Below are 12,677 nucleotides of genomic sequence, written 5' to 3'. Positions count from 1 at the left end.
GGTTTACTCAAGGTATAATTAGGTTATGTTAGAGAATGAGTTTATATAGAGCCCCAAAGACTGTGGGTGAAAGGGAAGCCGTGAGGGACCCAGCCAATCTCTCGGAAGGACCTCCAGCGACCTCCCACAGGAGAGGCCACCAAAGGCATCTCCACGTATTCACCAGTAGTGGGCTTTCCGAATAGGGCCCAGACAAAATGGACCATAGCAGGGTCACAACAGGATTCGGGCTCGGTTCATGTCGCACAAATTAATAATACATGGGCCCTTACTATATATAAACCATATAATCAAATCCTCTCAACCCGATGTGGGACTAAATAAAACCATGGATAAAAGACACGATTTAAACAAATATTTATATAAAATAACTTTAATAAGTTTTAAACATATTTACAGCATGAAACCCTTAGTCTTGTCTGATAGGGAATGCATGAATCTAAAGTACTTCTCTCCTTCAACCCAGATGCTCTCTTGCCCTTTTGGAGTTGGCGTTCTAAAATATTGAAGGCATTGTATGCCAAAAGCCAAGTGTCTTAGACTTTTGATGTAGGTTGATGCCACCAAAACTCAATTATTCAAGGACATCTCTAACAAGGTTTAGAAGTTTTTTAGTAGAAAAAGTAAAACAGTGTTTCATTCCTGTAGGGAATAAAATTGGAACCAGTGGCTTTCAATCCTCCAATTATGCTGGTGTTTACATTTGAAACTTTTCGATTCTTATCATATTCCACTTGAGTGGGCATCTGTCCAATTATATTGCAGAATGATATGTAAATCAAAATGAATCCACTGGATTTCTTGACAAAGGCTTTGCTACACTAAGGAGAACGGTAGCTTAGGCTTTTCTGATCTGAGCATTCAAAATAAAGTTCTTTCTGTATAAGGTGGTGCAACGAGTAAGGTCTAGAACCAGAATCCATTCAGGAAATTTTCAGAATCGATTTTTGTAACCAAAATTTTCTTCTTGCTAGAATAGGGGCTTATCCATTTTGGCCTTAGCATTACATTATTAAGAGAAGAACCTGCTTACATGGGTTCTATTTGGCATATGGTGAAGGGTGATACGATAAGGATTTGGAATAATTCTGGGTTGCCAGATACTTCTCTTTTTATCACTTCAAATCTTATTAATCAAGATAATAGATGGTGAAATCATCAGATGCTTAATGTTGCAGCTAGTCCATCTTCCAAATTCCTCTCTTGACATTTTTGCTGGAGAAGATTACCAAGTCAGAAGCATATTTTTTTTTTCTTGAAAAGAGCGGATACATCAAGTCATTCCTTCATATTCCTATTCCTAGGTGTTGTAATGGTGATGCCCACTTTCTAGCAAAGGAGGTCCTCTCATCACAGGTTTTCCAAGATATGGTAGGATTCTTCCCCATTTAGATGACAACGAAAAAACAACAAATATTTCTTGATTTCAACCTGCAACCTAGAAAGAATACGAAGGGGCGATATAGAACTATTTTAACACGTATCAGCCGATCCGGTTTATGAATCTATTCCAACCATCAACAAATTCCTAGGGTTTTGGCAGATTGGGGATTGCAATTCATCCTATGTTCTAGTTCTGTAACCAAGAGAGTTATCTCCTGGGATTCTCTCTAATAATATTTCTACTCATCTGCAAAAGTCATTTTAGGCAAGGGAGCACTCTTGAACCCTAGTGCACTCTCAAGTGTGCAAAAGAATATGGAATTGTTTTACTACTCTGAGAATTATTAAGAATCTTTTGTGGAGAATTTGTGCTAGTGGGATTACTACTTACAGCAGCTTTCCATTCATGGATGGACAAATCATTCCTCAATGCCAGCAGTTTCTCATACAACAACCAGCCTTATTCCAACTAAATGGGATCGACTACATGGATTCTTACCTTTCAATCAGTTCTGTTTGAAGCCATATAAGGCCTAAGTTATGCATATCATTTTTTACCACTTCTCTAAACGTTATTTTAGGTCTACCCCTAACTCTTCTAGTTCCTTCAATCTAGATTATATCACTTCTCCGTACAAGGGCATTTATAGGTCTGCGTTGAAGTGCCAGCGGTTTCTCATATCTCAAAAAATTATGAGATATGCTAACTCATGTCTTGCACAAAACCAAGAAGAACCCCACAGCAGAAATTCTCCCATAGCCCTTTGCTCATTAGAAATGAAACAACGTACAGGACAAACATATAAAGTACATTCAACTGAATTGCAAGTTTACATTAAACCCATCTACAAATATATTACGGAAATTAGCAATGCAAAAGAAAAGAAGAATACTACAATCAGCCCAGAAGAATACAAAACCCTATCCCCTCAAAGCACAAACGACATAGAATCTAAAAATCCACAGAAATTGCATAGTAGTCCTAAAAAGAACATTCTTCTTCTGAGATTTATAGATTACCTAGTCTCCTCTGCTGTTTTCTTGTTGGTACCATTGTTGAACACTATAAACACTCACAAACATTGCCCAGTGGGCGACCTGAAAAGATCATTGTTTGGTCATCTGAAGAGATCTGCAGATTACATTGTCTTTCTCAGCTATTATCTTCTCATTACCATTGTGGGAGACGCCTAAAAACACCCATAAATGCACAATTGATGACCCGGAAAGGAGCATTGTTTGTTTGGTGTTCTGAGGAGACCAACAGATTACCCTTCTGTCTTTCCCAGCTGTTTTCTTCTTATAACAAGTGTGGAGAACTCCTTAAAACACCCATAAACATTGCACAATGGATCTGGAAAGAAAAGTTGGGTCTCCTAAGTAGATCCATATATTACCTTGTCTTCCCTCAGCTCTTCTCTACTTCTAATTACCATTGCGGCACACTCCGTTCAGTTGGTGAGCCAGGGACAAAGGGTGCAAATCCTCGGCCACCAAACACAGGACGCATAAAGCCATCATCAAATTTACGCCAGTAATGGTGGACAGAACGATATGAGGTAGCTAGGAGCATACGTATGCTGCTTGGGCGGGGGATATCACGAAGACCAAGATCAGCTTCAGAATCACGTTGCCCATTCCCAAGAAGTGGGGTGATGAAAGATTTTGGACTCGATGGCTCATCAGACAGGATGCTACTCAAGGGTTTTTGTGAAGGAAGTAAAAGCCTGATTAGAGGTTTGGTCAACAAACCAAAAACCTGCATAAAAAGAAAGAAGAAACTTACTACTTCCACTTTCCCGAACTTAGAATAATATTGGATGTTTCAGGTGAAAAGAAGAAAAAAAAAAAAAAAAAAACCATCAACACTATAACCATGACAAACTATATCTAGGACCATAAATCTTATGGTAGCTTTGCCATACACAACTATCCCCAGGAAGAAAATACTTAAAGAACCTATGGTTATAAGCACAGACTGGTAGAAAGCATTCACTGAATGCTGCCATACACCACAACCATCCAGCATGGAGTCCTTGCCAAAAACAGAGCATAAATGTAGTACTTTTCAAGGGATATAATCTTACCACCATACTGAAAAGGACAACGGTGATGGTGCTGGTGATCATGATAGCATTTCCACGCAGTTGAGTTTGGCCTGCCCGAGTAAACTGCATATAACAAAAAAAGAAACAAAAAGGAGGGCAAGGGGAGTTTTTAAAATGAAGCACAACAAAACATATTTTGATTAATATGCGGGCCTCTTCATCAAGGAGAGGTCTACTGGAAACATAATCATCTAGCTTTAGAAAGAAATATAGAAAAGAGAAAAGAGTGCTGATTCACACCCACTAAAGCCAAATGAGCATATGTCAGATTTCCCCGGTCAAATGAAAATCAATACGCTGTAGGTTATCACACTACCCTTAGTGGGGATCTGCTACATTTTTTTTTTTGGATGAATTAGAGGGAGTCTGCTACTTGTTCCAGCAGAATTTTAATTATTTGCTCAATATTGGATCAGAAAAGCAAGCTCTCTGTTCCTTCTTGCTCAATATTGTATAGACTTTCTGGTTTGATAAACCCGTCACAATTGCATTTAGCCTGAAAATAACAGAAATATTTACCAAATCTCACCTGATTATAGGCAAGCGCAATAGATACTGCTCCCCGCATGAGACCAGCCCACCATATTACAATCTGCAACACCAAATTGTCAATTAGTACAGATCTATATGTTCAAGAGGACAAGAGTCCAACAAAAGATAAATTAGAGATCAACAACTTACTTGCTGCTTGATGTGAATTTTTTCATGAGAAGACTTCTTAGATAAGTTGGATAAAAATGATAATGGAAATACAAAAGCCGCTCTTCCCACCAAAACCAAGCCCAGGAGTATTGAACTCACTCCAACGGATTTTCCAGGACTACAAAAAGAAACAAGGAAGGTAAAACATCTCTGTGGGTATAAAAGACAATAACTGAATACTCCTATAAGTTAAAGTTTGGAAGTTGACATTCAAACCTAAACACAGAAGTGGAGGGCAAGAAGCCATAAGACAAGCACAAGTGCAAGTTGATTGGTCTTATAAAAATAATTCTTACATTATAGAGGTCTAACTAACTGCAGCTTGACATCAGAAAGAATATCTACTATACCTGTCGCTGACAAACCTCCACTTATCAATGTCCAATGCATCCATACCAACATAAAGAAAGATAAATATCTCAGCAATAAATGACAATGTTGCGAAGGCATGCCTGAAATAATAGGAGCGAACCCAAATTATTGTTAATAACTAGTTTAAACCATGACAAAACAAAATCAGATGAACAGGATCAGAATTCAATTGTAAACAGATAATTGCCAGTATATTTAACATACTTGGTGGTGATTCTTGAACTCTCAGTCACATTATGCCAAGTATAGTGGGACATGACAATCCCACAGAAGAATACAGTGAGTATACCACTCAAATAGAACAACTGCAATACAAATTTAAGTCATCAATTTTAAATAATAATAACTATTATTAATTATTATGAATTCAACTAGAAAATAGCCTTCATGAAAAGAGCAAGTTATGGGAGAAAATTTACCTCAGCCAATATGTAAGATAGGTAGGCCATGAGTATCATTAGTGCAACTTCACGATCGGTAGAGTGCCTGGAAGTCTCAAGAACATTTTCTATTAGAGTATTTACAGAAGAAAAGAAAAATTGGAAATTCTTTTGTACGTCATACACTAGTTAAACCCATGAAGTCAACAAGCTAGAATAAACTAGATTTTATAGAGAAAGTTCTGAAGTAGCTTTTGCAGAACACTTGGGATGGAGAACCAACAGGATGCACATGAGTCCAAAGGGGCAAGGGAACTACCAGCTAACATCCAGACTCCACCCCAACATGTATATCCTCTTGGACTCTGCAGTCAGCAGACAGGAATGCTAGTGAATCCCATGCTGGGGAGGACCTCCACTCACTACATGTGCACCACTCCCAATGCTGGGTTGATCCACACTGTCACCATCCCTTAAAGCTCCTTATAAATATTTAGTCACCCCTTTCAATAAAAATGACTAATATGAAAAGAAATACAAATACAATGTGGCCATTTTAGATGGGAACTTGCAGTAAACATGACATAGAATATCCAACAAAAAACACAAGGAGCAGAAAACAAGCACAAAATAAAAGCATGGAATTTGCATACCTTCCAAAATACAACTTTTTAATGATAAATGCACTAAGCAACCCAGCCTGCAGGAATGAATTTCAATATGAATTCCAGGGGGTTGTTCATAAGCACAGGGCATCTCACAGAGAGAGAGAGAGAGAGAGAGAGAGAGAGACTCACAAATACTCCCAGCAAGGTGCTTGTCAGAAATAAATAAAAGAAATTGACAACAAACTGCAGAGCAATGCTGGAGTCGATGTGCGTGAGATCAAAGCTTTGAATTGCATTAAAGAGTACCACTGATGTGGCATCATTAACAACACCTTCCCCAAATACTAGACTATAGAGTAAAGGAGTTTCATCCTGATTGAGCACCTGCACCATCAGATAGAACCACATTATAAAAGGAGTTATTATTTGAGATGAATAGCTGTAAATGACTCTTAAAGATTCCCATACCTGCAAAGTGCAAACAGAATCGGTCGCAGAAAAAATCGCTCCAATTGCTACAAATGATGAAAATGATTAAAAGATAAGAATATCAAGTAGAGCTATACCAGTCACTATACACTGCAACAGATTACAGAAAAGAGGGGGAAAATAAGGGGGAGGGAGATAGAAGAAAAGTTTACTGAAAGTACCAAGATAATCCCCTATTTCAAGGGCGGAGCCTATATCCAACATTCCAAACAGTTCTCTGGCACCTGGCTCAGGCAATTAATTGTAAACAAATAACTCAATAGAAGCAAAATATAATCACAAGTCACTGCAGCATCAATATCAATTACAATGCACATTGGCTATATTAATCATAAATTTGTTATACAAGTGTTCTTTTCCCCCAAAAAAACAAATAATGATAGAAATAATAATAATCAGCTTCTATCAACAGCAGGTTGTACTGCGTCAATTCTACAGATAAGATAAATATAGAAATGGAGCCAAAACAACAAAAATGCCAGGAAACAAAACCTAAAATATAGGAAAGGAGTTATTCTGCTAACAACCCCAGATGCACATACGAAACCTTTTTCAAAAAAAGGATGTCCAGCTACAGTACATTTGGTGTGATTATATAGTAGGAGAAATCCTCATCACAGGCAAAGAAACCACTCAATTATCTCCCACTATTTTCCCTATTTTGGCGATGACGATACCAATCACATCCAAATTAGAAGTTTGTAACTTAAAACAGGCTGCAGCTAAAAACTGGCTTCTTAGTTTGTCAGATGAACATATAGGGCTATATTGCAATAAGACTATGTCTCATACTGGATGTAGTCACCAAGTATGATTTCTATAAAATTTTATCTATATCATCAGAAAAAAAAAACTGTGGCACTATTTAAACAAGACTTCATACTTGCATTGCTACAGTAGTTGCAACACAAGACATAAATTTCTTTCTCCATGGCAGTGCTGGTGGAGGTGTTCTATTTCATTACTTTGTTGTAACCTCCCAATCCCATCTCCAAACATCCCCAACCCCAACCCCAAAAGAAAATCTTCCCAATTAAAGAAGGTCCAACAGTATTGAATGAAGTATGGCCTTTGCTTGCCATTGATGAATAAAGACCCATTTTCCTCCCTTTTAAGATCCTTTGAGAAGTCCTAGATATTGCTTTTTAAGTTCTCGGCTTCCAATAATTCAGATGCTCAACAGGGAAAAGTGGTCCCTTCAGAAAATTTCTAGGTGACAGTTAAATAGCATCAAAACCTCTCCCCTTCAAGTAACAAGTACAGATAACGAATCATGTAATATCTGCATTTGACAACCCTCACTAGAGATCATCATCACTATGGGATTCTAAACCAATGGAAGCACAGTTGAGATTTCTCATTTTTGAAGTCATCAATTCAGACTCACTGTCATCCATATCATGACATGGCCATCAGAGCCTTTCCTTCTTTACCAGGCTTCTCAGATGAGGTGTCATTGAATGGCATTATTTACCATATATCCATATCTTTTTTTGCAAATAAAAAATTGAATTTCTTCTGAAGCCCTTTTTTTTTTGGGAAAAGAAAAGCCACTAAAAACAAAGGGGTAAAAAGGAAAGATTAAAGTCAGTTCCAGATAAATTTGTTGCATGACAAGCCATGGATCCTACAAAATTTTCTTCCTCATGCTCTAATTCCTTGCATCTTCCATAGTTCTTGTACAGTAACTATTTTTCCCTGGTGAAGAGAGCCTTCGTCTAACAGTCCTCTGTAAATTTTCATAAACTTGGATTATATGAAAATTGCAAGTTAACCAGACCACACCTTTTAAGAAATGTTTGCATGACAAATTTATTTGGGAGACAGAATAGAGAAGAAAGAAGGATAGAGAAGATAAAAAGAAGAAGGGGAAACCTGAGAAGAATCAGACTTGAAGCAGGGGAAGAGAGAGAAGAACACTCATAAGAAGAAGACAAGAGGGAAGAGAGCGGTGGCTGCAAACATACAAAGCTCAAGATTTAATTCATTTTTTCTACTCCATACTCAATAAGTTGATTATTCGAGTAATAAAAGAGACATACTTCAATAAGAAAACAACTATAGTAGGATTCTTGGGAATTCAAAACTAACAAAAAACTGATTCTACTAGGACTATTAGCAACTTAAAACTGACTAAAATTGATCCTTAATTTTTTATCCAAATTAAAAATCTGATTACATAAATATTTCCAATAAACAAGTAATAAAACCCTACATTATCTTCAAAACTCCCCTGAAGAACAGCATCTCATATTTCATCTCCTTGCAAGCTGGACTTGGGACCCACCAAATAGGAAGAATAACCTCCTAGGTGTCCGTTACTGTAGTGTGAACAGTAATTGGTTTTGCAGCATCAATTTAGTTCTAGAGGAAGTTTTGAATGGTACTAAAATCTACAGAAGAATAAGTTTTCCCAGAATAACTCAACTCAACCCAGCCTTATCCCAACCAAATAAGGTCAATGCATCAGAGTTTCGTTCATGAGGGAGTTTTGAAAGGAATTACAATCTAGAAAAGAATAAGTTTTCCCCGAATAACTCAACTCAACCCAGTCTTATCCCAACCATATTGGGTCAGCCACTTAGATCCTATTTTGCATCAACTCTATTCAAAGTGCATTGTCTGAAACTATAAATAAGAAATAGAAGAACATACCTAATGAGATGATGATAAAGGATATCAAGGTACCAATGGCACCAAATAGCATGATCGTCATGAAGTTGCGAAAAAATTGCTTCTTTTTCACCTGGAATCTGGTGGTGAACAGAGAAAGAAACAATCAAAATCGTCCAATTTTTTGGGGTGGGGGGGGTGGGGGGGGGGGGGAATCAATGAATGAGAGAACATAATGTGTAAGTTAATATATAACCTATAAGAGTTACGATCACAAGATTCTTGAAAACTGAAACCAAAATGTCTAGGGTTGAAAAAAGTGAGTCCCACAAAGTTTAGAAGTCTAGTTTTGAGCTGCTAAAGCTTTTTTCATATGCATGTGTTGAATGGTGTTATGATAACAAGCTACATTTATTACTTCAGAGAGATGATGGATGTGAAATGCCATTGGTCAAAAGTTTGGCACAACAAGATCTAAGCATCTTTTAAGATATATATAATATTAAATTTGAAGAAATGAAGAATGAGAGTAATCTTCACTAGGTGATTCAATAATTTTCTTTTTCCTATTGCTCATGGTAATTTCAATAACTAACTTTTAACTAAAGCTAACTGAATTAGAAAAGATATATTAATCAAAGATCATTGAAAATGATCAAATCACCAGCAGATGAGCCCACTTTGATGTCTTAAAAAATTTACAAAGAGCACAAGAAAGAGGGGATTGGTTTGTAAACTAAGTCTGGAACAATCACAGCCAGTGGTTTATACAAATAGAGCTTGACAGTCATTGATACCTAGGGCAGAGATTACAGGAACATTAACAGCACTAGTATCTGTTTCTGACCTTATTTACTATTTTTATTTTTCCTGGCCTAACATTTAATGGAACCAGAAATGGCCTTTCAAAATTTTAATAGTTTGGGCTGACCAAGTATTTTATTTATGATGATACATATTCAAATTTCACAATTGATATAAAGGAATATGTCATCAATTATATATATATGAATTATTTAAAAAAATATATCATTTAGCAATAAAAACAGTAAGCCTTATATCCAAACTAAATGGAGTCAGACACATGGCTTTCTAAGTGAAAACAGAGTATAAATATTAAAGGTAAATTAAAGGGCACAAAACAACCTCAGAAACCACCCAGCACCTCATCTAAATGAGGAGGTGACCTTCATTATTCAGTGAATTTGTTTTAATTCACTATCTTAAATTTTCACTTGAGTACTCAGCATAAGAAAAGTTTTAATTATTTTGGCAAAAATACACAAAGCTGAATAGAGTTACTCAGAACACTCCAAAAAAAAGATAAAGCTATCATAAAATGTCTTTATTGAACACAACACCAATAAGTGAAACTGTGTAAGGAGGCAATCCGATAAAATAGCATTCCAGTGGAACTGTTATTAAAAACAGAAGAATAACTTATAAAATACATGAAAAGGCAAATCTAGAAAACAAACTTACCCAGCATTAAATATAATTGGAGGAAGAAGATAAATAAAAAAGAGATCTTCACTGAAGACCAAAATATGCGAGCTTTTGCCCCCAGAAAATAACAGAATGATGACTCCTGTACAAAGACCCTGCCATGACCAAGAGAATCAGGATTTAGCAAAACCATTTGAAACCACATTCAAATGGGAAGGAAAAGTTGCAGCAACTCACAATTATTAGAGCAGTAATCGACTCATTCATCCACCGATTCTCCTCCAGTAGATGGCCAAGCACGATACAAGCACAAAGGAGCGCAACAAAAATGTTCATCGAAACCACAGAAGTATGATCAGATGTGGAAACCATCTCCAACTTCGTCAAAAGAGAACCCAAAAGAAACCCCATCTTCCCCACGTCAACCAAGAAACCAAACAAACAAGACCCAGAAAACAAAAATCCAACAGGGAGTAGCAGCAGCAGTGGAAGTAGTTCACAGCTCTGGCTGAGCCTAGAACTTAAGCTTGCAAGTAAATAAGACACTACGTCTCCGAACTATCCATTTCCGAGATTCTGCTCCTGCGATCAAATTCTCACTCTGCAACATAAAGACGAATTGCAGTACTAATTGTTAACCGGAAATACCAAATAAAAATAATAAAAAATAAGTCTTGCACTTGAAAATTCAACCAAAGAAGCAAACAATCAAAATTCTCTACAACTTTCAGAAATATCAGGATCTCAGAGCACACATACAATGAGATTTCGGCACAAAGTTCCAATTGTCTGAAAATTGCAAGCTGGGCCAACAGGAAATAAAGAAAAATGAATCAGAATACGATTCAAAAGAGCTAATAAGTCAAAAAAGCGTCTGCGAAATGAAATCCATCCCGTGGAAGAAAAAGTAAAGCGAGGATTACAGAACTGACCTAACACGTTTGTCGTCACTGAATTTGAGTCCTTGTGAGCAGAAGAGTGAATCTGATTATTAAGAGCGGATTAACAAAATGAAGAGAGAGAAAACTTCAGAAGGATCTACAGAGAAGGAAAGAGAGGTAGAAGAAGGAGAACCGGTTTTTCTCCGTTAATTGTTGAGAATCTAAGAAGAAACTGAGAATCTTTTTTTCAGAATTCGTGATGATTTGCTTTGTTTGGAAATTATCTCGGAAAGGTTTTCTTGATTATCAAGAGAACAAATTCGTAAATGGTCTGTTCAAATATGCCGTGGCTTTATACAAAAGTCCAATAAAATCTCCAAATGTCAAAAAAAAGAGGGGTTTTTTTTTTTTTAAAGGTTAAATAAATAACGTATAATATAATTTTACATATATGAAGAAAAATATTTTCTCTAGAGCTTTCTCATGGATATACCATGAGAAATCAGTACAATGATTGGTCTCCTCAATATAATGAAATCTCTCCTTAATTGTTAAACTTTTATTTGTTGATTTGGAGGAAATCTTATAGGTTTTCGAAGTGATGTAGGTGGATTTATTGTTTTTGTTCTTCCTTTAAATATTAATTTTTTTTAGTAAATTTGAATTCACAATGAATACAAATTATTGTTTTGTGCTTCATACATGACTCTATATATTTTGGAACATTTGGTATGTCTTTTTTTTCTTTGGAAAAGATAGCTGATAACAACTGGTATGTCACGAGAAAACTTCTATAGTGGGCCCATCACTTCCGTATGTTGTTTGATCTTCTCTATCCTTGGAAATAACATGTGGACCTCTAATAGATACAAGGTGAAAGAATCTATGTAAGCTTTAATTATTTCGGTACGATTCTGGTTTTAGGTACTCATATCGTCGGTACGTACCGAAATCGTATCGAATTAGTACCATATCAAATTAAGGGATATAAATTATAATTCCCTATTTCAGTTTTTCATTTCATCCGTTCACTCATCTTCTTAGATTTACTTGTTTTGTCTCTATTAATTAGATTTACTTGTTTTATCTATATTAATTTCAAATTATATTGATTGGTTGATCACAATTTCATTAGGATCTTAATAAACTAATAACAAAAGTGACATAAGTTCATTCATTCCAAAATTCTACCGCACTAGATACTGTGTTTAAACTGTTTTCCCGTACCGATTTAATATCAAAATCGTACCGAACCTTTTTGTAAATATCGAAACCGTACTATACCGTTTAAATTCGGTATGGTACTGTTATGGTTTTCGGTATTCAAAGTTTGTACTGTACCGAATTACCTAAACCGTACCGATTGACACCCTTAGCCATAGAGGTGGCAACCCTTAAAGGTCAAAAAGGTCTTGAGTGTGAATCTCTATCCTAGTCAGTCAACTTTTCATAGTATGAGGTCAAGAATTTGATTATCCTTAAGACCTGGAGTGAATTCAACCTCGATTCCACAAAAGAATGAATGTTAAATAATGTTTTAGAAATCACAGTGATATGGTAATCTTTGTACAAAATAGTGTATAAAGCATTTAACCCAATACTAGGTTGTGAATTGATTTTTATCATGTGTCAGAATTTGACCATCTATTTTATTTTTTTTGGACGAATGACACACATGTCCATCAGTTACATCCA

General features: G+C 36.2%; 1 protein-coding gene across 1 annotated transcript; it reads right to left on the bottom strand.

The window, feature by feature from the left end:
- Nucleotides 1-2,175: 2,175 nt before the first annotated feature.
- Nucleotides 2,176-11,321, bottom strand: LOC149019326 (sodium/hydrogen exchanger 2-like). The gene is made up of 16 exons (XM_089153352.1): nt 11,034-11,321; nt 10,861-10,904; nt 10,339-10,702; nt 10,138-10,256; nt 8,698-8,795; nt 6,204-6,266; nt 6,022-6,068; nt 5,743-5,937; nt 5,599-5,645; nt 4,985-5,051; nt 4,770-4,870; nt 4,544-4,645; nt 4,173-4,311; nt 4,021-4,083; nt 3,471-3,554; nt 2,176-3,142 (listed from the first exon to the last, which is right to left on the bottom strand). The coding sequence occupies exons 3-16, from the start codon at nt 10,510-10,512 to the stop codon at nt 2,813-2,815; spliced, it is 1,629 nt and encodes a 542-aa protein (XP_089009478.1). The 5' UTR covers nt 10,513-10,702; nt 10,861-10,904; nt 11,034-11,321; the 3' UTR covers nt 2,176-2,812.
- Between the last annotated feature and the right edge of the window lie 1,356 nt (nt 11,322-12,677).

Source organism: Hakea prostrata, chromosome 4 (assembly GCF_041222555.1).
Source record: "Hakea prostrata isolate BN-2017 chromosome 4, UWA_Hpros_2, whole genome shotgun sequence".
Taxonomy (NCBI): domain Eukaryota; kingdom Viridiplantae; phylum Streptophyta; class Magnoliopsida; order Proteales; family Proteaceae; genus Hakea; species Hakea prostrata.
This window is presented reverse-complemented; position numbering and strand designations above follow the sequence as displayed.